At 44.4% G+C, this 26,711-nt stretch overlaps 1 protein-coding gene across 1 annotated transcript in view; it reads left to right on the top strand.

Moving 5' to 3' along the window:
- The window catches only part of KIF5C (kinesin family member 5C), a 172,612-nt gene that overhangs the window by 39,527 nt on the left and 106,374 nt on the right, over positions 1 to 26,711 (top strand). Inside the window, exons 2-3 of the mRNA XM_059927129.1 lie at positions 17,284 to 17,374; positions 25,445 to 25,518. Of these exons, the coding sequence (XP_059783112.1) occupies positions 17,284 to 17,374; positions 25,445 to 25,518 (165 nt within the window). The remainder of the gene's footprint in view (positions 1 to 17,283; positions 17,375 to 25,444; positions 25,519 to 26,711) is intronic.

The following is a 26,711-nucleotide window of genomic DNA, read 5'->3' on the forward strand; positions in this document are numbered from 1 at the left end:
TTTTTTATTAGACAGAACTCCTACAGGATAATAAAATGGAAATAGAAGTTATCTACATAACGAGGCCAGTGTGGCACCAAAGCAGTGAAGTCCCTGAAAATATCAGCCAGATCTCCAGGATCAGTTTAACCTTACCATTCGTGGAGTTTAAAGAACCTAGGAGAGAAAAACCACCTTCCTTTCCTGCTTCTTTGCCTCCCCCATCAGACCCTGGACTGTTGGTCCTTAGGAACTGTGTCCTTCTCACTATTGACCTAGCAGGTTGCCTGACACAAGAGAACATCAATAATTATATGTTAAAGAAATGAAAATATTTTTACCTAGAAAATTTTGAAAAAAATGGAGGAAACTGAAGTTAAGGAGGAGAACCCAGAGTAGTTTCAGGAGTGGGTGTTATCAACTCACAGTCACTCCAGATACTCTGAAGTTCATTGTTCCTGCAGTGAAGGATTCTGTACGTGGTGTGGTTGGAGGAGTGTGGGCAATGGGGTCAGACAGACCTGGGTTCAGTTATGGATCTGCCATGTCCCAACTGAGTGATGTTGAGGACTCTGCTGTCCCTGTCATATGGGGGGGTGTATGATAGCACCTCTTCCATGGGATCGTTGTGGGCATGAAAGATGTTGACTTGAGGTACTTGGTACCTCGGGCTCTCTCTTCACCTTGATTTCTGGACCATTTGGATGACTCTCCCATTGGCATGCTTGAACCTGGAGGCTGCAGGAGGAGAGGCAATCTCTGAAGAGTGTTTTGAGATAAGGATGAATGAAGCCTTTCTGGCCTGGTCAGCCTTGATGTCGGGCTGACTTTAAGTGACCTGAGGACTGTGACTCTTGCATGGCGATCATCGTATCTGACTCATGGACATTTGCAAGAGTCCATCGTGTGGTTCTTTGTCATCCACGTTTGCACCATGCCTCCCTGCCCCCCTACCCACCCTCTTTCCATCTCCATTGCCCACTCCACCCAAGCTGCCCCCTTTCTTTGTGGACTTCTAAATGGCCTCTTAAGTGGTCTTCATGTTTCTTTTACTTCATGTTCCCTCCCCAAACACTAAGTCCCCACAGAGCATAGAGAGTAATATTTTTAAAAGCAGAAGCCAAATCAGGCCATTCTTTTGCTTAAGAGTACATTACAAGGTATGATAATCTCTAGTTGCATTCATGTTACTACAAATAGCATGATTTTGATCTTTTTTTATGGCTGAGTAATATTCCATTGTATATATGTACCACATCTTCTTTTTTTTTTAATTAATTAATTAATTTATTTTTGGCTGTGTTGGGTCTTCGTTTCTGTGCGAGGGCTTTCTCCAGTTGCGGCAAGTGGGGGCCACTCCTCATCGCGGTGCACGGGCCTCTCACTGTCGCGGCCTCTCTTGTTGCGGAGCACAGGCTCCAGACGCGCAGGCTCAGTAATTGTGGCTCACGGGCCCAGCTGCTCCGCGGCATGTGGGATCTTCCCAGACCAGGGCTCGAACCCGTGTCCCCTGCATTGGCAGGCAGACTCTCAACCACTGCGCCACCAGGGAAGCCCCTGTACCACATCTTCTTTATCCATTCATCTGTCAATGGACTTTTAGGTTGTTTCCATGTTTGACTATTGTGAATAGTGCTGCTATGAACATAGATTTGAATTAAACCATAATGGAAAAGAATAATAAAAAAATGTATATATGTATAACTGAGTCACTTTGCTGTACAGCAGAAATTAGCACAACATTGTAAATTAACTATACTTCAATAAAAAAAAAAAAAAAGAGTACATTACAAGGACGTACTACAGGGCTTTCTAGAACCAAGCCTCTGCCTGGCTCTTCCCCTATCATCTCATACCACCCTGCTCCTTGCTCTCCAAACACACCAGGCCACTTTCCAGCAAACTGAGTGCCTGCTAACTCAAGGCCGCACTGTCTTGGTTGCCTCTATCCGGAGTACCCTGCCCCTCATCCTTCTCGTGGCTCACAAGCCTCCAAGCCTCCACTCTGACGTCACATGCTCTGAGCCGTCCTCCTGACCCTCTGTATTTCCATCACGTCAGAACACTAGCAGAAAGGATCTGTGTTATGACTTCGTTGCTTATTGCCTGTCTCTTCCCACTCCATTCAAATAAAAGCCCCATAAAGGCGGGGAACTCATGTCTCATCACCACTACATTCCCAGTGTCTAGAACAGTGCCTGGCACGTGAAGGAGTTTGTTAATATTTGTTGAATAAAGCAGTGAGAAGAGAAACTCTGAATCTGTAACTATATGAAATACGTCCAGCTGTGTGGTAATATTGAGGGTAATCTGAGAGGGGGCTCTCAGTGCTTGTGGGTATAAGAGAGAAAATAATGTTTCTGTGCTCCTATGGGATGGGAATCCTCTCTGATGCAGAAACATTGTTGGATTGTGTTGGTGTTTAGGTGAACTGGATCTTTGTGATTGGGAGTCTGGAATGGGGGGAATCATGAGCTTTGAAATCCAACCCTCCTTCTTCTGCTCCTTACTAGTTGTGTGATTGTTCCTGATTGTCTCTGAACTCTGATTTTCCCACCTGTAAAATGGGACAGTAATACCAGCCTTCCAGCCTTGCTGTGGAGATTAGAGATGGTCTATGTCTGGCACACACACCTGCTCAATAAATGGCAACTTTTATTTTGGAGTGAAAACTTTCAAAATACTGTTAATTCAAGACATAGCACCTGAAATCCAATTTAATTAAACAACTATTTAAGCACTTTTAATAATTATTATAAATATTGCCAGGAATCCAAAGACGTGTAAGATAGAAAACATGTCCTTAAATAACTAAAAGTCTATAGAAGGGTAATATAGGTTATAACACTAATAACAAATATGTGTACAATACTTTGCAATTTGTAAAGTGATTTTGTATGCTTTTTATTAGTTGGTCCTTACTGATACCGTGTGAAGCAAATATAATACAGGCTTTGTGACGCTGTGCAAGTCAGGGACCTCTCTGAACCTGACCTTGTCACTTGTAAAATGCAAGGAGTGATAGTTATATTAGAGAGTAATTGTGAGAAATCTATGTGATGACCCAGGCAAAGCATAGGGTTTGGCAGGTGAGAGTCACTCAAATAAGTTCTCTCTCTCTCACCCTAATCTCTGACCCTGGATCCTGCTTTCTTATAACATGGTGCTTCTGGGTGACTATAATATGAAGTAGCTTGTGATCTGAGGTCAGAGTCCTCCTGGAAGCATATGAAAGTGCCATGGAAGTTCAAAGGAGAGAGAGAGAGAGAGAGGGAGGGAAAAGGAGAGATGTGAAGTGTGAGAGAGAGAGAGCATCTATTTGAGAGGCTCAAGAAAAGGCTTTATCTTGGGAGAGATAACATTTGAGTCTTAGAGAACAGGTAGTGCTTTGACAGATAACAAGGTAAAGGTATCAGGTTGTTATTCCAGTTAGAGGGAACAGTTGCAACAGTGAGGTGGAGGCAGGGAAGTTGCTGTGAGCACATCACTGGAGTGTTGGGTAGGGAAGGACCCACCTCTGAGGTGGTCCCGCATTGTGGAAGGCATCAAACCTGTGTACAGTAGGTCATCCTAGCAAGTAACTGAGTGCCATCTTTTAGGAGCAGGGCCAAAGGTAGGTGGATTTGGCAAAGGATGTAGAATGCACTGGAGGGAGGCGAGACAAGTAGACCCCCTAGAAGGCTCTTGCACAAGTGTAGGCAAAAAGTAATAAGGATAGCTGAGATGCAAAGCAAGAGATAGGCCAAAGAAATGAACCACTGTTCTGTGGCAATGGTCTGGGTGACAGTGGTGAGGGAGAGCTGTGGGCAAGATGACTCTGAGCTTTTCAGTTTAGATAATTGGGGACAGTGGTAGAAAAAGGGGTGGGGGGAGAAGATGAGGAGGAAGAGGCAATGAATTCTCTCGTCAGCATCCATTGTATAAGGTATTTGGGGACATCTAGTTGGAGGTTTTAATCAAACAGTTGGTAACATGGGTGAGAGGCTCAGAGTTAGGAGGGGACTTTTGTGAGCGTTTTGCACACGACTTATGGTTGAAACTATGGAAGTGTTTGAGCTCTCCCATGGGAGAGAGTACAGAAGAGGAGGGTGCAAAGGAAAGAGAAGAGGTCCAGTGAGAGAGCTGGGGACATTCTTTATTTGGAGTTGGCAGCAAGGAGAACTAGCGGCAGGAAGACAGGAAAGGGTACTGAGCGACAGAGTGCAGTATCTAGGGAGAGAGTGGATCAGAGCTTCACCAGAAGCCAGGGCTGCCGCATAATTCTAAATGCTGTATAAACTTTGAGGATGTTGCAGGCTGTCAGAGGGCTTAGATCTGATGATTAGCAGACCATGGAGCCCTTTAAGAAAGCAGCTGAATGAGGACAAAAATTAGACGGCAGGATGTGAGGGGAAGGAGCGAGACATACTAGAAACAAGAGACCAACCTTCCTTCTAAGTAGTTTGATGGAGAAAGAGGGCCGAGATGGGGCAGTGGTCTGAAGGAGGACAAAGGAAAAAAAATTAATACACCAACTCCTTCCTTTTCTTGAAACGCGCTAATGAAGAGGGAGATACAGAAAGGAAACATGGGATGAGAATGATGAACACAGCGTCCCTTCTCAAAGGAGAAGGCACCCACAAGCAGCCCTTCAGATAACTGGGTGTATATTAATCCTAGATAACAGTAGTTGAGCAAAAGCTGCTTGGAGTAATAGGTTTAAACAATTACCTGCTGACCCATCCTAAGCTGGTGGTGAAGGAGATGCATTTGCCTTTGGTGCCTTCTCCCTGTCGTCCTGACTCTCCCTGTTTGGAAACTCCTCCCCTCCCTGATTGTCTACTCAGAAATGAACAATTGGTTTATCTCGGTTCTATAAACTAATGAATCTGATGAGCTAATTGCTGCTCCTGGCAGAACACTAGAAAGCTATTTCTAACAGCCTTCTGGAACCATACTAGTTTCTCTTGTTGTCTGATGCATTAATGGTTCACATGGTGGAACTTCAAGTCAGGAGGAGCGGCGTGGGCTGGCAGAAGGAAGTGTTGGGAGACTTTACTCTAAATCCCAACTTGTTTGTGGTCACCCAGACCTTCCAGTGCCTTAAGTGCTGACAAATATGGTGCCCTATCCTCCAATTAAAATTTAAATTTTTAAAAAGATGCAAGCCTTCTGTGTCCAGTGCACTTAAAACGGCTTTTTTTTAGATTTGCTGAATACAAAATTGTGGCTGAATTCAGTAACACTGAATCTTTAAAACAACAAAACTTTTTTTTTTTTTTTTTTGGTGTGCCCCAAGTACCTCATTTGCTAACTGGGTAAGTCTGCTTCCATGGGTCAAACTTCTGTTCTCCTAGATGAGGATATAATTTCATTAGACTGGGATGCCTGAGCCTTATGCATCCTGAGTTCCAGCCCATCCATTCTAGGCTTCGCTGGATGTGGAAGAGCTAATGGGTTTGCATGGAGCAGCTCCCCTTTACAGGGCTAATGCTCTCTAATCCAATGGGGCCGGCACCCTAGATGCCCACTGTAACATAGCTACCCCACACTTAACAACTGGTGCTGGTTTTGGTTAATGTAAGCATTCTATTTTGTGGGACATTTTTTTCTGTAATGTATGGGAGTCGTTTTTTCAGTAATATGTAAAAGCAAGCCTTATACTTCATTAAAAGCAAGGTTAAAACCTTAAAAGCAAGGTTATACTGCGTTCTAAACCCAAATGTGTGGAATTCTTAGAAAATCTGTAGTTGGAGATGAACTATGTTCTTGGAGGATCAATGACAAGCTGCAATATGGTGTTATGGGTAGAAGGCTTGGCTGGGAACCAGGAATTCTGGATCCCAGTCTCAGCTCAAATTGTTGCTTTGCCTATGGTCATGGGAAGTTATTCTTCAGAAAGGGAAGCTAATATTCCTGCCCAGCCACCAAAATCATGTGGAAGAAATGGAGATGAGGGACCTGAATATACCATAAAAGCAGAATTGCTGTCCAATGCATGGGAAAATTACAATTATGTAAGCTGTTTCTGAAGAGTGAGAAAATTAGTAGAATATTAGTTCTATTTGTAGTAAATATTTGCAGTGCACGTTTATCAGAAGTCTCTGTGCGCCCCATACCTAGTCAAGCGCAGGTCTGGGGAAAAGTTTTTATATTTCTTTTTTTTTTTTTAATTTTATTTATTTATTTTTTTATGGCTGCGTTGGGTCTTCGTTGCTGCACGCGGGCTTTCTCTAGTTGCGGCAAGCGGGGACCACTGTTCATCGCGGTGCGCGGGCCTCTCACCATCGCGGCCTCTCTTGTTGCGGAGCACAGGCTCCAGACGCGCAGGCTCAGCAATTGTGGCTCACGGGCCTAGTCGCTCCGCGGCGTGTGGGATCTTCCCAGACCAGGGCACGAACCCGTGTCCCCTGCATTGGCAGGCAGATTCTCAACCACTGCGCCACCAGGGAAGCCCTATATTTCATTTTTTAACTAAAGGGACGAGAACATGTATGTGTTAACCATGTGGCTTCCATGTTGTTGGAGATGCCACCGGGAGTCTTGGCATCACTGGGAGAGGTTTGCAGAGTGGCAGTTTGACTGGATTGCCCAGTGCCTCACGAGGAAGCTGCCACCAGGGCGGCGTGCCCCAGAAAGAAGGCTCAGAGTCGTTTTTGCTCTCTTTCATTTGGCAAAATAAACCCTCCCTTCAATGAAATAGCTTTTCACCTTCTCTCCAGTGAGAAAGGTTTGATCGTTTTTTCCCCCGAATTGACTTGGCAGAAAACCAGATCTCCTGAGACAACTACAGCAGCAACTTTTATTCATTTCTCCAAGTATATAGAACATTGAGATCACCCTGGTTTAAAGATTACCTCCTCTCATGCCCTATGTGGTCAAGACAGAGGCCACTCTTATGGGGAAAAATTCCAGAACCCCTGTGGTCCTCATTACTGTTACAACATGTTAGAGCTGGAAACAGCCAATCTTTCACTTGTCAGAGAGGAAGAGACCCAGAAAATATAGGTAAATTGTTTGAGGTCACAAAGTATGTGTGGGACGAGGTCCTGGAGTAGAATCAATTCCTCTGACTCTCTCCTAATCTCTTCGTCTTGGTAGATTAGGGTACAGAACAGCTGAAGGGCAAAGACTGGGGGGAGTTCATTGTATTTTGATAACAAATGAAAATCACATACAAATAAGAACCTTATTTTTGAAACACAGATCCCATTAATTTCTCTCACAAAAGTAACGCTTCTGCCTTCATTTTGTCCATCAGCCAGGCAATAATTCGGAATTTCTTCATTGTCACTTGGGCAGTTTGCCTTCCCAGAGTGTTTTTTCATAGCTGTCTGCGATTTTGACAGCGCTTGTGTGTCCATGCAGCAGGATGTTTGGCAGAAAGGAAAGAATTGGAGGCTGGTTTCCTACAGGAAGAAGGCTTACAAGATTCATGCTTGTGTGTTGCCTTTGTTCCTTCTCAAGACGTGCAGAGGTTGGCATTGCCTTGGCAACTCCAGTGGAAGCCAGTTGCTTCCACTGGCTTCATGGTCGTCAGTTTTATTGCAGCCTCTCCTGGGAACAGCCTTGGCTTTGGCCAGAACTGGCACCGAGCTCCTTCCCTGGGGCACAGAGCCAGTGTGGGGAGGGAGATGGGAATGTCTGGGCCCAGCTCTGGCTTAGCATTTCTATCTCCGGTCAGAGAGTCATCCCAGCGTAGATGGGGACAGGCAGTGGAGTGGCTAGGAGAAGATGGAGCTGGAGGGTTCAGCTGATGGGAACAATCAGGCTGATTGGCCTCAGGGTCTCCTTGGGAGGCTACATTTGCAGATGGGTGGACCCAGGAGAGGATGTAACAGTGACGGGAAAGAGCTGGTCACTGCTGGATATGGGATGCTTTGGCACAGAGAGGTTTCTTTCTGCTTTGGGAATTTGCAGGCCAGTTCCAGATACATGGGAAGGTAGGTGATGGGGTAAAGAGGAGTAAAGGGATGCAGAAAAAGATAGGGCAACTCCATGACTGCTAACATCTTGGAGAGGGGGGCACGAGAATGGTCAGTAACAACTGATGTTTCTGATACTCTGGAGAGAGACGATGAATGTGGATTCTGTCCCTCCCTCCAGCACCCCAGCACCATTTCATGGTGTCCTGGCACCCTGCATGCTCGTCTGCAGGCATTAGTCATCAGCAGCAGCAGCAGCAGAATTTTACTGAGCACCTACCCTGTACCACTATGTCCAAGACACTCTGCTAGGTCAGGATCTTCAGGAGCCTGGAGCCCTCATTTGTGTAGGCGAGAAATTGGTCATCCTCTGGGCAGATGTGGCCCCATGGACCCGAGGCTTGGCAAGTGACCAGCACCTTTTGATGAAGAAAAAGTCACCTCTTTCTCTAGGACAGTGTCCCAAACCCACACCCTGTTAAATTTTAATAAGGATTTCGATTTCCAATCACCCACCAGCCCCCTCCCCGGTCTGGACATCAATCAAATGTGATGGTTCCATATTTGACAGTGATTCAACAAACCCCGAATCTCTTAGGACCTACTTACTGATTGGAAGAGCAAAAATGTCTGGGATTTTGCCTTACTTTGAACCTTCCCAGAAGCAGACACTGAGAAGGGATTCAAATTCAAGTTTCTTTGGGAGGTGGTTCCTGGAGACACTGATGAAGAGTGGAGAAGTGAGACAGGGAAGAGAAGGAAGCCAACAGAGAGCGTGTCATCATGCAGGTTACCACCACGTGCAATGGGAGTTCCGTCCCAGTGGGGAACCTTGGGAGCCAGTTTGGAATACCTGCCTCAGAGTCACTCTCACCTCCCCTTCCATCCCTGGGTGAGGGAGCTGAAGTGTTTATCCCAACTCCTGTCAGTCATTGGTTGAGGACCGCTGGGCTGGTGCTGGGGAGGTCCTTCTGGCCTGCTGCGGGTGACAGAGAGGGCTCCAGCGCCAGAAAAGCCCTCAGGCAGAGATGCAGATGCTGGAGGTCGGGCCAGTGTGCGTGGAAATGGTGAAGATTGAGGGGATATGGTCAGGACCCTGGAAGCATCTGCTTTAGGTTTGCAGTTGGTATAATCACAGATGTTTCCAGGAGGGTCCAAATCTGTAATAGCAAAGCTGGAGAGTCTACAAGTGCCTGTACCAGGCACAGCTCCTCCGCTTTCCTGAAAAAGCTTTATGACTGAACATGGAAATTCTATTTATTTTTAAAGAGTGTAGGAGATGGCCTTAGAACAGAGTAATTTTTTCGAGGACCCCTGGAAATTAAGTGGCCCCCATGCTCTGTGGAGCAGAGCTCACGAGTCGCAGACCTGGGGGCCTAGATGCCTGAGGTGTGATTTGGCACTTGGGTGTGGTACGGGCACTGGCATGCCAAGTCTCGGAGCTGGTACATTATGAATGATTATCACTTATTAGCATCCCTTCCTTTAAAGGGTCACTGCTGAGTAAGTTTGCAGTACAAATGCCCGGTGAAAATTGGCTCAAATTTTTCGTAACAGAATAACACTGACCATGTCTTGAGCATCTTCTATAACACCAGGCACTGCCCTAGATCCTTTACTTGCATGAGCACATCTAATGCTCACAGGAGGCCTGAATTGTGGATAATATTGACTCTGTTTTACAGACGAGGAAACTGAGCCTCAGAGAAATGGGAATTATACCCAAGTGTATTTGGGTTCATTTCCACCATATTTTGGTAGGCAGCCTTCTTTGGGCAACATTAAATATTGGCTACTGGAGTGAGGAGTACAGAAACACTATTATAAATCCCTTTATAAGTCCCCTCCTCCTGGTCCACTGTTCTCTTTCTTAAAGCATGTGGATGTGTATAACTTATAGTTTTCATAAGATGATTCATTCTGGGCCATTTTATAAATGTTAACATAACAGCACAACAATGTGTTACAATGCCTGGGAACATCTCTGTGTCCATAATATATATTAATATAAATTTTATGATGTAAGTGTCAATTTAAAAACATCTCCTGATATCACCAAGAAATACCACTGCCCTGCCCACTAGGATGGCTATAATAAAGAAAACAGATAATTACAAGTGTTGACAAGGATGTGGAGAAATTAGAACCCTGATATGCTGCTGGTGGGAATGTAAAATGGTATAGCCACTTTGGAAAACAATTTGTCAGTTCTTCAAAAAGTTAAACGTAGAGTTACTATATCACCCAGAAATTCCACTCCTAGTTACATAACCAGGAGAAATGAAAATATATGTCCACATAAAAACTTCTACATGAATGTTCATAGCAGGACTCATAATAGCCAAAAACTGGAAACAACCCAAATGTCCATCAATTGGTGAATGGATACATGAAATGTGGTAAATGCATACAGTGGAATTTTATTCAGTCATGAAAGTGAATGAAGTGATTTATTCTACAACACGGATGAACCTCGAAAACATTATAAGTAAAAGAAACCTGTCACAAAAAGCTACATATCATATGATTCCAGGACAGGCAAATCTGTAAAGACAGGAAGTAGATTAGTGGTTGCCCAGGGCAGGGGGAATTGAGAGGCTGGGTAGTGACTGCTAATGTGTACAAAGTTTCTCTTCGGGGGGATGAAAATGCTCTGGAATTAGACAGAGGTGATGGTTGCACAACCTTGTGGATGTTCTGACAACCACTGAATTGTACTTTCTTATTAAAGGGGTGAATGGTATGTGAGCTGTATTTCAATAAACAACACAAAGCAAAACTTCTTCTGGCAGAATATTTGTGTCGATAAAAAAATGAGTATCAACATTAACCCAAAGGCTTCCTGCTTTTTAGTTAATGTTTTAGAAACATTCTTTCAGATTGTTTGCCAAGCCCTGGACAGTTTATGAGTTTATCTTATTTGATTTATTCAGTAATATAATGTTTTACTGATGTCTTAACCTTGGACATCTTTGGAGTCCTTCAATTCAAGACAAACCCATACACCTGTCCGGAAGGAAGCACATCTGCCTTTCTCTCTCAGAGAAAAGAGATGTGGATGTTGAACACTTAGCTCCCAAAGTGAAAAAAAACTGCCATGTAAATGTAGGCCAAGAGCCTTCGTCTGTCTTGTTCTGGAGGACAGCGCCAGGTCTGATGCTTCAGGGAGGCCAATTTTAAATCAATACAAGAACACAACTTTCTAACAATTGGAGCTAGTTGAGTTTTGAGCAGGTTCCCTGCTGCCACGCAGGGCTGTGGAGATGAGAGCTGTGCATTGAGAGGGCATTGGATGGGCTGGCTCTCGAGTTCCTGTTAACTCTGAGAGGCCATGATTCTAATTCTCCTGCTGTACTGCTCCAGCTCTCATAGCAAGAACTCTTTGTTGAACTAATCAATTGTATATTTGGAAATAATTTAGAATTGATGGGGAAGAAAGCAGGGGAAAAAAGTACCAGAGGCTCATGCTTGTTTCCTTGATGTTCAGAGAGAGCAACTGATTCTAAAGCCAGAACTCTCAGAGCATGAGACAGGGAGCCAGGAGGTCTGGATTCTAGGCACAGATCTGCTACGCACCTATTTGGCTGGGTGACTTTCTGCAGGTCGTCTACCCTCTCCCAATCTCATTTGTTTGTTTGTAAAACACAATGCTGGGTTTGGACCAAGGACGTTTTGGCTCTGAAAAATTTTAGAATTTTTCTTAATAACTCCTTCTTTTCATAACAAGTCTTACATCTGCCTTTTCCTTGCCTCTGGTTGGCTTTCACCTGTTTTTAATTCCTTCTGTTGCAAGGAAGCCTTGCCATGTGCATGCCCACCGTGTTTCTTGCCAGTCTTGTCCTTCTTTCCTGATCTTAAGCCCTTCTTTCCTCATTGGGTTCCTGTCAATCCCATCTTCATGGTTAACACTGTCTCGACTTCTGTAGGCTATGGCAGGGCTCTCTGTCTTTTGTTGCCTCATTAATCGCTTTGCTTCAATCTTTCATGTTAGTCCTAACATCTGCTGTTCCAAGTGTCTCCTACTTTTCCAATAAATCATTAGCTACCTAGGAAAACAGCATGATGTAAAGGAAGAACACTTGAAATTAGAGACTTAAAGTAATTTCCCCAAAGTAATAGAGCTGATGATGTGACTGGGCCTTAGTTTTCCAGTTTGTGAAATGGAGATAATAATACCTACCTCATAGAGTTACTGTGAGAATTAAAAGAGAGAAAATATAAAAGGATTTGGATCACAGTGGTTGGTGATGGTGTTGGTGGACAGTAGTGAGAAGGTGGTCAGCACAGGAAGAACTTGTCATATTCTGTACTTTCAGGAGTGAAGTCACACAAACACCTGGGATGGAGAGGTTAGTGATATTCTCAGTAATCACTTCCTCTACTCAGTGTCTGAAGATAATCCCACAGAGTGAGTTTAAATCTCATTGTGGAAATTTAAGTCTTTTTTTCCTGTTTCTTTCTTTCTTAATAAAGATAGAAGACAAATCATTTAAATCATTGGCCCCCTTTGGTCACAACCCTTGGTTGGTCTCAGAGATTGTTATTAGATTACCTCTTGATTATCTCTTCTTGGGCATAATTAATTTCAGTTTCCTTAACCTCTCTCCTGGTGCCCATTTTCTAAAACTTTAAGTGGGTCTTTTGCTTTCTTCTGTCTCCCAGAGTAATATTCCTTCCAGGATGGGGAACAGTTGTTGGGTAACAAACAGGTCAAATGTATTAACAGACAGGCCATATGGTTCACAGACATTTTGCTCTCAATAACTTGATAGGAATTCTGGTGGTTTGATTTTTTTTTTTAATTTTAACTATAAAAATGTAAGAACCATCTGCTGTTATTTTTTTGTATGTGATCCTGGTAAGTTATTTAGCTACACCGCTCCCATGCAATTAGAACTGCTCTGCGAGAGACTTTCATGGCAAAGCTGGGTTACCTTATTTTCAGTTGTAATGTATGTGGAGTGTGTGTCCCATCCAGATTCCTTTCATAAATTGCAGCAGGTTTGCATAACATGCAATTAGGTCTTGGCATGTATATGGCTTCTGTCTTAGCTGGTTAGATGCTTTAATAGTAGTGGTCCATTTGATTGGTTGAGAATGGGTCACATAGTAATTGCTGTGGAGCAAACCAAATAGGGTAATGTAATAGAAAGTGATGTCAGGGTGGGGTGGGGCTGCTTTAGTTTAGGGTCACGGAAGCCCTCAAAGGAGGAGAAGTTGGAGTTGACATCTGGCAGGGGATGAAGAGACAGTCAAATGAAGATCTGTGGTGAGCCAAGTGAAGATCTGCAGTGAGAGAATTCCAAGAAGGTGGAAGAGTTAAGAGCAAAGGCTCTGAGCCGAGGAATAAGTACGGTACTGAAGGAAGTCCAGTGGGCAACGCTGTAGTAAGATGGAGGAGAATGCAGGGAGCTGAGGGTGGAGAGGGTCTAGTCTAAGTATAATAGGAGCCACTGGAGAATTTTAAGAGGGATGATATCATTTGATTTATAGTTCTAGAAAGCTCACTCTGACTGCTAAGTGAAGACTGGATTGTTAGCAGCAAGAATGGAGGCAGGGAGACCAGTCAGGAGACTGTAGCTATTGTTTTCACGAGAAACGATGGTGGCTTGGACTGGGGTTATGTGGTGTAGATGGTGGGAAGCGATAGAATTTGGGATATACTTTGGATTTGGAATCTGTGGGACATGATGAATGATTTTGGCCTGAGTACTAGGTGATTGGTGGTGCAATTCTTACTCAGACGTAGAGGGCTTGATGGTTCTTTTTTGTCCAGTCAAGTTTGAGATGGCTAATGGACATCCAAGTGGAAATGTCTAGCAGGCGATTGAGTATATGAATCTGGAGCTTGGGTGAGATTTGAAGGCTGACATGTTCGTTTGAATTACAGAGAGGAGGCTGAGGTCTGGGTCCAGGACACACTGTCACTCAGAAGTCTGGAAGACACATTAGCAAAGGTCACGGACAGAGTGGCCAGAGAGGTCTCAGAGGACCATGTGCTGAATAGGTGCCTGGAAAGGAAAGTGTCTCCAGAAGGAGTAACTGGTGACCTCATCATTCAGTTTCAAATGTTAGCACCCAGCACCCATATTAAAATGTAAATCCAAAAATTTATTCTGCAGCTGCAAATGTAGTGACAACTAGAGCAAGCTGGGCCCATTGCCTGCCCACAGAAACCCTCAGCCACAGTGGGATCAGAAACAGGGAGACTCTTGTCTCCTGGGGGTCTTTGCTGCAGTCTCGACCAGGATTTGTGAGATTTTCATTTCTTTACCAAAACAGCAGAGATTGATGAGTTCGTTGTTGTTATTTTTGCTTAAATGGCAGTTGTATATACAGCTGGCACACTATGCCGCAAGTCAGTTCTTCAAAATAAAAGCCTATGACCAGGCTTCCCTGGTGGCGCAGTGGTTGAGAATCTGCCTGCTAATGCAGGGGACACGGGTTCGAGCCCTGGTCTGGGAAGATCCCACATGCCGCGGAGCAACTAGGCCCGTGAGCCACAACTACTGAGCCTGCACGTCTGGAGCCTGTGCTCCGCAACAAGAGAGGCCGCAATAATGAAAGGCCCGCGCACCGCGATGAAGAGTGGTCCCCACTTGCTGCAACTAGAGGAAGCCCTCGCACAGAAACGAAGACCCAACACAGCCATAAATAAATAAAAAAAAAAAGCCTTTGACCACCTCAGTGCATGAAGACACATAAAAATGCTTACATTTTTAACTAATTTATGTTCTAATCCTGACAAGATAAGTCTCATAACGAATCATTTTCTAAATTTTCTCTTTTCTCGAAGGCAGTTTCTGTTTGGGAATTAACTTCCGCTTATGGAAAATCGTTGTATTATGCATTTGTCACTTGGTAAATGTGATATTATTGAAATGAAGAGTAGAGATTTCTTGCTTTCTACGTCTCTTAAAGTGAAAGCATAGCACACTCCAACAAACATTTTAAATTAAAGGGCAAAACTGGGGAGTCCTATTTTTTGTACCATATACTATAATTTAATAGGTCCTTTTCCCTGCTGTGTCAAGTGCATTTTCTCTAAAACCTAAAGCAGGATCATGCTGTACACAAGACGGTTTATTTTGGTGATTCTCATCAAGTTTGGAGAAATAATGGATTTGTTTTAAATTAAGCAAAGCTGCATTTTCTTTCCAGAAGGTTCAGCGGACGACAAATACTTAGGCAAACTCTGTAAATGTTTATTCTAACCTTTGACACTACTGACATTTAGTTGAATTTTACAAATAGATAAAGCTGCTAAGAATATGGTGGGCTGACCATTGGCAATAGATTGCGGTGAGGAGTATAATCGTGGTTATTCAGCCAAATACTAGATTCACTGATTGAATGAGACTTGCTGGGAACAAAACATAGGGAAATAATCCCTTTCCAGAATTTTGACAGAATGAATGGTTCTGCTGCTTTGTATAAAACCAAAATTTGATCGTACCTGAAAATTCTCCATATTTTTCTAAAACCAAGTTGGAAGTAGCTCGTTTACCTGGTTGGAGCAATCTCTTTTTTTTTTTAAAGACTAAAGCTTGAGAGCACAGCCCTAACGCATAGCCTCACATACGTGTGGCTTTACCATAGACATAGAGGAGTGAAACGTTAAGCCGGTCTGACAGCTGTGTGCTTCCTTTTGTGTGAAGGTTATAGGATGTAACAAGCCTTGTCCTTGGATCCCCCATGAGCGGTTATCTTTTCGAGGTGTCAGACTGTCCTTGGGTGGTTCCCTGTGTCCAGAGCCACGTGTAGGAGGTGCAGGGTGGGAGTGAAGGAGGCTCTGGACTCTCTCCTCTCCTCCCTTCTCTAATCCTGACCCCCCTTCTGCACTTGGGGAAAGTGAAGGTGAAGGGGCCGGGGGAGGACCACGCCTTGCCTGGGCGGTCATCGGTGGGGAAGAGGTGCTGTGATGGGGCGTTCTCCCGGGGAAGAGGCAGTGTCTGTCCTCCCCACCCGCTTCCCCAGTGTGCAGCACCAGGCGTGGAAACGCCCAGTAACTGCTTGTTGAACGCTGAGTGGTGGAGTGGCAGGGCTCTGCACCTCAGGAGTAAGTAGCACCTCAGCAGAACCTCTTCCCTTCCCTCCAGCAGTTCCCTCCTCCAATCGCACACAGCCCAGTGTCGGGCCAAATCCCCAGAGCCCACACCTGGGGAGAGCACTTGATTTATATATTTATAAACATATTTATGTAGAGGCCCCCCTTTATCTCCAAAGCCTCCACCCAGTTAAGACACCACTTATGCATGTGAAGAAAACACTAGAGTAATCTAGGACACAGAGCAATAATATCTGCCTATTAAGAGCAACTTCTTAAATCAGATCATGGCATCTTCCCATTGAATAAAACCAAGTGCGTTACCTTGGCTAATTTCCTTTCCCATCTCCTCTTGTACACCCTCTAGTTCCTTGAGCACCCCAGGCCCCTTCCTGTCTGCTCCACCCTTTGCCTGGAATGTTCTTCCACGGTTCTTCACATGCCTCAACCTTTCTGATCTTTTAAAGATCCACTTAACTGGTACTGCTTCACGGAGGTCTTCTTTGGCCTTCTCTCATCCCCTCTGTCCCTTTACGTTATACCTAGGCACGTTGCATTTTCCTGTGTGTTTGCTTTCTTGCTCATTATAGCCATCACACTTGATTGAATGCTCTCCAGGCAGGACTGTCATCTGATTTGGTTAGCATCTAGTCTATGCCTGGCTCAGAAGAAACTCTCAGTGACTAAATATTTGTTTAAATGCGTGAATGACGTGTCAACCTACATTTCATCAGAAAAGGTGTTTCAAGTAGAAAAAAAATGGTTTTCTTCTTTCTCCTTTCCGATTCTCAACATACAGTACGCACACACAAACAGTATAGGTGTGGTTCATGTTAGAAAATTTCCCTAGTCGTGGGCTTCCCTGGTGGCGCAGTGGTTAAGAATCCACTTGCCAATGCAGGGGACACGGGTTCGAGCCCTGGTCCGGGAATATCCCACATGCTGTGGAGCAACTAAGCCCGTGCGCCACAACTACTGAGCCTGCGCTCTAGAGCCCGTTAGCTACAACTACTGAGCCCGAGTGCCACAACTACTGAAGCCCGCGGTCCTAGAGCCCCTGCTCCGCAACAAGAGAAGCCACCGCAATGAGAAGCCCGTGCACTGCAACGAAGAGTAGCCCCCGCTCACCGCGCTTAGCCCGCGCACAGCAATGAAGACCCAACGCAGCCAAAAATAAAAATAAATAAATAACTTTATTTTTAAAAAAAGAAAGAAAAAGAAAGAAAATTTCCCTAGTCTTGGTAAGGAACTGCCTTAAAGAGTGGGTTTGGTGACTTAGTGCCTACGGTCTGACTACTGCCATTAGTGCCTTTTCTTCCTAAGCGTCTAATGTGCTTTGCCGTTTCCTTCTAGCAAGGAAAGCCATATGTCTTCGACAGAGTGCTGCCTCCCACCACGACCCAAGAGCAGGTTTACAACGCGTGTGCAAAGCAAATTGTCAAAGGTAAGTGCTAGCTCTTCATTTCCTCGGGGCGCTTCAGAGTAATGGAAGACAGTAAGTGGTATTCGCAGCCTAGGAATCAATACCCCTTGACCATAAGCAGAGGCCTGCTAATTGGAAACACTGAATTATAGCGAGCTCTGGCCCTGATTTGCTGTGATGTCAGGCGAGTTATTTAACTCCTCAATACCTCCTTTCCAAGGAGATTTCTTTATTTTTTTTGCCACCTTTTGGGCAGAGTTATTCTGTCACCCAGAAGCTTAAAAGCAAGGTAAGCTATAGTCACACTATTTCTGTAATGGTTCTAAAATACTGCTGAAGGTATATAGTACCTCCTCAGGAGAAAAATATCTATTCTGAGACTCCAGTTGTGTAGTTTTGGTTGATTTATTTTGTGCATCTGTCTCTTCAGAAAGAAGCCTTTTTTTTTTTTTAATTTTAAATTTTTTTATTGGGGTATAATTGATGTACAATGTTGTGTTAGTTTCAGGTGTACAGCAAAGTGAATCTGTTATACATATATATATAGTAGATATATACCTATATCTACTCTTTTAGCTTCTTTTCCCATATAGGCCATTACCAAGTACTGAGTAGAGTTCTCTGTGCTATACAGTTATCTATTTATATATAGTAGTGTGTATGTGTCAATAGAAATGATCCCTGAAAGTATAGTCTTCAGGAAGAAGCTTTAAATGTGGAAAATTCTTGGGCATCAAAGAATTTTCTACAGCATCCTAAGATCACATTACCTTGCTGGTTAGTGAGTTGTTCTTGCTAGTCAGCATTCCTCAATTATACTTTCATCTAACCCACTTTCAACCATCCCACCCAGATCCTGACATTTGTTCTTCCACATAGGTAGCCTGAAGCCTGCATTTTTGTCTTAGAGATCAATCCTATTCTCTGGGACTGGCCTTGGTCCTGAAGGATCTGTGTCAAAATAACAGCAGGGAGACAAAGCAATTTACACGTTGCTCTACCTTACCCTTTTAAATCAGGGGCAGGATGGAGCTTGCCTTTGGGGAGCTCGCCATCTGGACAGAGCTGAGGGGCATCTCCTGCTACTTTGCTTTTCATCATGAAATCCTTGCCTTCAAATTTGAATGCTGCAGCAATTGTGCTTTCAAATGTCTTGATGCTACCACTTTTATAGGCAGTGCTAGATTTAAAGAGTGAAAAGTACAAATAAACAAAAACAAAAAAACCCCAAACACCTTGTCATATTAGATCCACTTATTTTTAGAAGCTGAGCTGACTAACCTAACTACTTGAAATGCGTGAAAATCAGCCCTGGGTACATCTGTTAGATTAATTCTGACCCTGGACACCCGCGTGGGAGACGCCCATCAGTATGTAATGTTCCTTGCTGAGGTGTATGGTTATTCACATTCTTGTTGCAGACATCAATTAAATTAGACGGTCTTCACAGTAAGATTATTATAGAAAATTGAAGAGAAAAAATATGTCTGAATATGAGCTTTTTTTGAATGAATAGTTTGGGCCTGTATCTGGTGGTAATTTTTGTCTTCTCTCTACTTCTACTCTTTTGCTTCTCTTTCTATCTAAACATATTTGCTCTTTCTTTCTGGAATATATAGTTCTAGTTTGCTCCTAGTCAGCCCTCCTTCCCCTCTATTATCAGACTCTTTCATATTTTTATTAAAGTAAGATTAATCACATATGAGCCAGAATTTCCTTCTTTTTCTCTCCTCCTTCATTATCAGATCTAAATAGTATTTACCATGTGCTATGCTAAGCATTAGGTCCATTTAAACACATACCTGCCCGCTCTAAGTTGACATTGTAATTAGAGATGGATGAACTCTGTTTTTTAAAAGTCCTGTGATTAACGAACAATAATAATAATCTTTGAGTCTTTATTTACTAGATAAGTTTGGGTCCTTTCAGCGCTTGGAATTCTCTATAATATATGAACTGTCAGAAATGGGCAATCCCTGGGGGGTTCCTGTGGACACCCTAACTATGGATAACTTGAGGCCCAAATATCTAGTGAGCCACAAAGAAAACTATTTAGAATAAAATCGGGACTTCCCTGGTGGCGCAGTGATTGGGAATCTGCCTGCCAATGCAGGGGACACAGGTTCGATCCCTGGTCCGGGAGGATCCCACATGCCGCGGAGCAACTGGGACCGTGTGCCACAACTGCTGAGCCCGTGTGCCACAACTGCTGAGCCCGCATGCCACAACTACTGAAGCCCACAAGCCTGTAGCCCATGCTCTGCAACAAGAGAGGCCACCGCAGTGAGAGGCCTGCGCACTGCAGCGAGGAGTGGCCCCCGCACTCTGCAGCTAGAGAGAGCCCGCGCGCAGCAGTGAAGACCCAATGCAGCCAATAATTAATTAATTCGTTAATTAATTAAAATAATAATAATAGAATAAAATCAGGCTCTGACATGATATAGTAAACAGACATTTCTTGGGCACCATACATATAACACGAGCTTACTCATTTTGTAGCAATAAAGAGTATCTTATTCTCCCTTGAAAGAAAATTATTAGGGGCATAATGAAGACCAAGTTTAACTTTTTTTAATATCCACTGAGGCTAGTGTGAAGGGAAGTGGCTGTGTATTTCTGCATCAGCAATCTAAAATGTAGGTATATAAGAAAGAACTGCTTGGAATAGATTACCAGGTACAGCTGAGACATCTGTGGCCATAACAAGCCCTATTTACATCAAGAATGGAAGGTGGTGCGGTGGGGGTCTTTTTTTTCTAGAGGCCAAGAATTGAATCAGATGACTTCTAAAGGAAGTTTAAATCGCAGTCTCTGTGATTCATGGTGATGTAGTGGACTGGTGAGCTTTCCTTTCAAGTCTATCTAAACCCTTGATGTTTTTGAGATCAGGAAGACTCCTTTTAACTGGACAGCTTTATTCTCTCTCAGTCTTTGCATTCCCTTCAACTTCACTGAGTTAAAAAAAATATTTTGAACATTTGATTGTGGAGTCCTGGCGTCTCCCACGCTCCCTTCTTTATCTGGTGTGTATTTCTCAAAACATCATCTGAAAGAGTGTGTAGAATCTCTTCCAGTTCTTCTAGAAGAGGTTATAGGGTTTGTGAGTACCAGCATGGTAAATAGAAAGGTTCCTATGGATGCCCTAGGAATTAAAAACCATGGTTACTGGACACTATTACTGAAATAAGAATAACTGCGTCCCAGCCTACAGAAGCCACGCCTGGCATTTGCCTCCCAAATTAACTGGATGTAGACCATCCAGTGCTAGAGAAGATGGTTTCTCGTTTTCCAGTTCTGATTTCTTTAAATTGCATTCATTTCGTTGTTTCTTTTATTCAAATTTTTATGAAAGTATATTAGGTATTTGCCATGTGGTAAGTACTGCTAGGGACTGGAGTCACCAAGATACATAAGACTGCAAGAATCTTTGAGTATAGGGAAAGAGACAGACGCATGCACAATTATCATACACGTGGGGATTATGTACTTTAGGATGGGTGTGTGCAAAATGCTATGGGAGCACAGAAGAAAGTCACTACTGGTTTTGGTGGGTAGAGAGGAGGACTGGAGAATTAAGGCTTCTTGGAAAGGTTGGGTTCTGAGGAGCATAGAAAATGCAGGGCGGTACAAGCAGAAGGGATAGCAAAAGCAAAAGCATAATAAAGGCCCAAATTATATGGGCAGCTTAGAATGGTGCAGGGTGCATGGCTATGAGACCTAAAAAGTTAGACTGGACCAGAATTTGATAGAAATTGAAGGGCTTTATCTTACAGGTGATGTGGACCCATTGAAGAGTTACAAGCTTAGGGTATTATCAGATCTATTTTATTATTCTATTATATATGACTCTTAAGAAGAATTATATTTATTTAGTTGCTGTTATCTGTCAGGCATCCTCTATGCATTTTACATATGTTATTGCATTTTAAATCTTTACAACTTTATGAGGTGTGAGCATTATTATTCCCTTTGTACTAAAGAGGAAATTGAGGTGAAGTAACTTGGCCAGGTCATTTAGGGAGTAGTGAAGTGAGGCTGGGCCTTGAACCTGAGTTTGTCTGACTTAACTTGAATTTTACTATCCTGCCCCCACTTTTCTGGTGGGCCCATAGTGAGCATTTGATAATTATTTTATGGGTTGTTCCTTTTCCATCAGGCCAAATGGACCACATTGCAAAAAGACAGGGGTAGGAATGGCGTTGGGGAAGGGGAGAGGGGAGAGAACGGAGACTGGGTTCCAGAGCCGAAGGGTGGCCCTGGCTGTCTGCCGATAATGAGACACGCTTCCATTCTGAAGACGCTGCATGCCCTCACCTGGGCACAGTGGCTGCCCTCGGACTGGCGGGGCCAGTATCCTGGTTGGCCTCTGGCATTCGGCAAAACGGTCTCTGCGTTCTCTGGGCGCCGCCTGCCTGAGTAGTGTGGTCGGCTGGCAAGAGCCTTAGGATTCCAAGCCAGGGATGAGTCGCAGCCACTATTGCCAGGGGCTCTGGTGCCACGACCAGGCCACTGTTTTCACCTGGAGAGTCGATAGGAGGCCACAGCAGCCTCCTCAGGCACCCTGGTGTGTAGGTATGATTATGTCTTCCCCAAATTCTTACCTGATAATGGAACTAACTCTTCTGCTTCAACACGACCTGGACTCAGAACTAATAAAACCTAGGATGGAAAGCTTGGCTCTGAAGGCTGCACCGGGAAGCAGAAAGTATTTTCAAGGACCCCGTTCCACTCCTCCCTCCCAGGCCTCTTCCCACCCGCTGTGGACTCTCTCTTTTGGGTTTGCTTGGCCGCTGGATGGACGTGTGCTGTGTTCGTGGGGCGCCGCTGGCTGTGTGGTGTGAGCTGAGGTCACATCACGCCAGACCCCATCACAAAGAAAGGTTCTGTCCAGCTGGGCTGTTTCCTGGCTCTGTGGCTGGTGTATAGAAACAGTCATTCTGTTACGGCGGAGACTCTGAAACAAATGCTCTCCTCGGCCCCAGGACCTGTCACTCAGCGTGACGAAAGTGCCTTTCTGTGGGCTGTTTCTGCGAGAGGCGGGCGGTTGGTTGTGTGGCTCAGTGGCACCGAGCACAGGCCTGTCCCCTCATCTCTCTGTGCTTGGCCGGTGTCCATCTCCCCGCATCTCAGTGGTCCAGCCCCAGATGCACTTTTGTGCTGCTCCCCCCTCCCGGCCTCTCCTCTCCTCTCCTCTCATAAGCAAATACAGACTCAACAACAAACAAACTCCCCCAGCCCTGGAGTTTGGAAGAAAGTAGAGAACACCGGGTTTGAAGAGTTTTCTGTTTTCTTTTTAAATTACCTTCTGATTCGGAATCCAGTTGATAGAGGGCGGCCTCAGCCCTGTTCAACCTTGAGCACCAGAGGTAGGTTCTCCAACAACAAATTAATTGTAACATGATTCTGAACACTTTAAAGGCCACACGGGGGAGGGGGAAGGGTAAGCTGGGACAAAGTGAGAGAGTGGCATGGACATATATACACTACCAAACGTAAAATAGATAGCTAGTGGGAAGCAGCTGCATAGCACAGGGAGATCAGCTTGGTGCTTTGTGCCCACCTAGAGGGGTGGGATAGGGAGGGTGGGAGGGAGACGTAAGAGGGAGGGGATATGGGGATATACGTGTACGTATAGCTGATTCACTTTGTTATACAGCAGAAACTAACACAACATTGTAAAGCAATTATACTCCAATAAAGATGTTTTTAAAAAAAAGGCAATTATACTCCAATAAAGATGTTAAAAAAAAAAGATGTTAAAAAAAAAAAAGTTTGTCCTAATGGGCTTCTCTTATGTGTTCTCTTTTTCTTAAAAAAGAAAAAACAAAAAAAAAAAAACTAAGAAATTGCCCGCAGTGTTGAAATAGCAGCAAAGAATCAGGGATTCGCCAAGTAAGAGTCTCGTGTGCCTCTCAGCTCCCTACTGCAAGAAAGCGATGCTCTCCATGGGCTCTTGTTTGCATATATGTGTCCCAGTCCTTAACCTGAGGGAGTTTGGTGAGCAGTGACTCACTGGGAGTTAGGAGGATTGTGCATTCTCTTAGTGAGGGTGGGTTTAGAGGGGGGGACTGAGCCTGGGGGTTGTCTATGGGGCAGAATTCAGATGTCTTGGTCCCATTGCTTCCTGGCGGAGGAAGAAGCAAGTGCTGGGTTTTCTCCCGTCTGCGGAGCTGGGTTCTGAGCTGAGGTTTCTTCAGCGTGGGGCAGTTGTTCAGGGCCACCTGTGTGTGCAGGTGAATGAGTAGGGCGGCCAGCGGCTGTGATGAGGAGCAGGGGGACTCCTGGCCTTGGCTTCCGTCTTCCCGTCCCAACACCTGAGGTCAGGGGTCGGTCCCAGGCTGCTTCCTCCACAGGGACTTAAGATGAGAAGGAAAGCCCTTTCAGTGTGGGGGGAGAGGTTTAGTCTCTAATAAACAGGAGCTTTAGCGCTGGGATTGTGGCTGGCGTTCTCACTGTCTGGAGTTGTTTGTGCCATGAATATGTAGAATTTTAAAACCACAACCCAGGGTGGAGACCACTTTCTTTGGGTCCCTGAAAGCCTGTCACATTTGTGGTTGTGTAGAAGCTCTCCACTCCGGCCACCATTTTCAGACTGGAGAAATCTTTTCTCTGGGCAAGTTGGCATTTTTGAGAAAACTGAAGCTTGAACCTCCAACCCTTACACTGTAGTCTTCAAGTTTTTGCTTCCCCCGTTACCAGGGAGACCATTACCAGAAGTTGGATACGTGCGAACATTTTCTCTCTCTCAATATAGCTTGACACAAACTCTTGAGGGCTGCCAGGAGTTTAAAAAAAAAAAAAATCCTGCCACTTAATTTTTCTTTTTTTTAGCTACCCGAGGAAAACGCCTGCTTTCTTTCCTGACCCCAGTTCACACTCCAAAAGCTCAGACCAGTAAAATGTGTATTAAAAATTTTTTTTAAAAGACCCAACAAAACAACAGAAACTAACCAGCATCATCAAATTGAGAGAGACCAAAAAAGCAAACAAACCAACCTAATCAGGGCCTGAAATCGATGGAGCTGATTGCCTGGCTTGATTTTTATGTAAATGGCCTTGGAGAGGACACCCCCTTATGGGGCTCCCCTCCCCACCCCTCGGTGCTTTTAAGAATGAGGACTTCCTCCCTGTAGAGATGGTGGGTCAGGGAATATTAATTATGCATCATGCCACTTTCAGTGATGTTTATGTGGATGAAGTAGGATCGAGGGAAATGAGCACTAAATATATTTTAATCGCCTTTGCTGCTTTGAAAGAATTCCCACAGATAATCGTCAGCTCATAGCAGTGTCGGTGCATCTCTCCGCACGCCTCCCCTCGTCCCCTGGGTGAGAGAGAGGGAAGCGGCCTGCAGCGTGTGGCATGGTCTGCTTCTTGTGTAACTAAAAGAAATCCCCGATGCTCTTGGGCCAGGGTCATCTTGCTAGCACAGTCACTGAAAAAACAGAGGCCCTAAATTCGAGTCAGGGCCCAGTTGGTTTCCGGGCTGATTGGATTGTCACCATGTGTCTCAGTCTACAGAGTGGGACCCTGTCCCCCCAGCTGTGGAGTAGCTCTGCTCTGAAGGGGCTTAGCGCGGCCTTCTCAAGAAACCTCCCCAAGGAATCCACCGGGGCCAGGGTTTAAACCGACCCAAATCAGATCTTCAGGAGAGAAATCCTATTCTACACCTCACTCCAGAGACTCAGGGCACGATAATGTTTTGGGTTTTTTTTTTTTTTTTCCCACCTCAACTGATCTCAAGAGATCAACGTGGAGAAGAAAACTCAAACACTTCTCTACTAAAAAGAAAATATACTGCTCGATACCTGTTTCGATTTTGATGTTACCAGGAGAAAGTGTGTCTGCCTCCTTCTTCATTAATATATTCTGTAGCCATGTGAGTCCATTTCTTTTTATTTTGTGGAGCAGAGGAGGCCCTCATTCCTGCTTTTATCTCACAATTCTACTTAAGTGCAAATGGAGTTGAAATACATCATTTGTGTGAAAAATGAGATGGGCCATTTGGAAAACGTAATTTTAAAACAGGCAACCAGCACTAGCATGCAATCAAAGTAATGGGTTAATTTTAATTTTCTTTCTTGCTCGCAGATGTCCTTGAGGGTTATAATGGGACAATTTTTGCGTATGGACAGACATCATCAGGAAAAACGCACACCATGGAGGTAAGGTTGCCGCGTGCTGTTATGTCGTCTCTGAGATGACTGAACGGAAGTGGTGCTTCAGCAAACTGCGAGGTGCATGTGGCTTTTTGACTGGGCAGTGGATGGTTAAGGGGTGGTTATGTCTGTGTCACAATTTTTTTGTGTCTTTGAGGAGTTTTAAAAATATTGTTGAGTAATAAAATCTCAGCAGTTCAGTATTTTAAAAAATCCTTTGTTGATAGCTCTGTCAAAATAGGAACAATAAATTCTATTTAAAATAATCATCGATAAGCTAAACGGTGGTGCGAGTATCCCTGTGGACTGCCGCCCCAATCTTACTGAGAAAGTCTGCTGTGAAAATCATTTAGTCTAAGAAGGGCCTCTGGGGAGGCGAGTCTCTTCTGAATAAATAAAAAATGGTAGGTCAGAGGTTGAGAGAAGTTGGCTTGTGGACCAAATGCAGCCCACAGACATATTTTTGTTTGACCTGCACAGTGTTTTTTGTTTGTTTGTTTGTTTTTAATTGCAGGCAGTGTTTAAAATGGGATGGTTTCAAACAATTCTAAGTGTCCAACTTTGGCTGAAAATGCTGAAGATCTAGCAACTCTGGGTGAAATGTCACCGTAATATAAAGTGTAAGCTTCACTGGAGCAGTGTTCTTCGTTGTCTTGTTCACCTTTTTACTCACATTGCTATTGTGTGGGACCGTGGTGGTCACCTAGGAAGCCTTCGATAAAATATCTGTGAAAATGATAGCCTCATGGTGGCCCTGGCTGACGCACGTTTGTGGGGCTGGGCCCTCCAGTGTACCCTAGTCCCCTCCACGCACATTGTGAGCAAGTGTTCAGTATCCTTCCCCGGAGGAGACTTACACACCTGGCCTCTCTGTGCACTTGAGGGTGTGACACCAGCTCTAATTGTTAGCCCTGGAGCTCTGTGGCTCCAGGCTGTCTTCCAGACAAGGCGCGCCTGCAGACAAAATTGGTCCCCTTTACCTCTTCTTTTCCTGCTTTTTGCCGTGGATCAGACTCCTATATGGCCTTTGGGGCTGGATAATTCTTCTAAAGGCTGGGCCCACCTGACAGGTGAGGAGAGGTGAAAGAGCAGTTATTATAAGAAACTACACAGAGGAAGTTTGGGGAATTCAGCTTACAAGCAGCAGGGTAAGATGAATCCTTAATCCTTCAAGCTTATGTTTTTCATTTACTGTCCCC

This window comes from Balaenoptera ricei, chromosome 7 (genome assembly GCF_028023285.1).
Source record: "Balaenoptera ricei isolate mBalRic1 chromosome 7, mBalRic1.hap2, whole genome shotgun sequence".
Classification (NCBI taxonomy): Eukaryota; Metazoa; Chordata; class Mammalia; order Artiodactyla; family Balaenopteridae; genus Balaenoptera; species Balaenoptera ricei.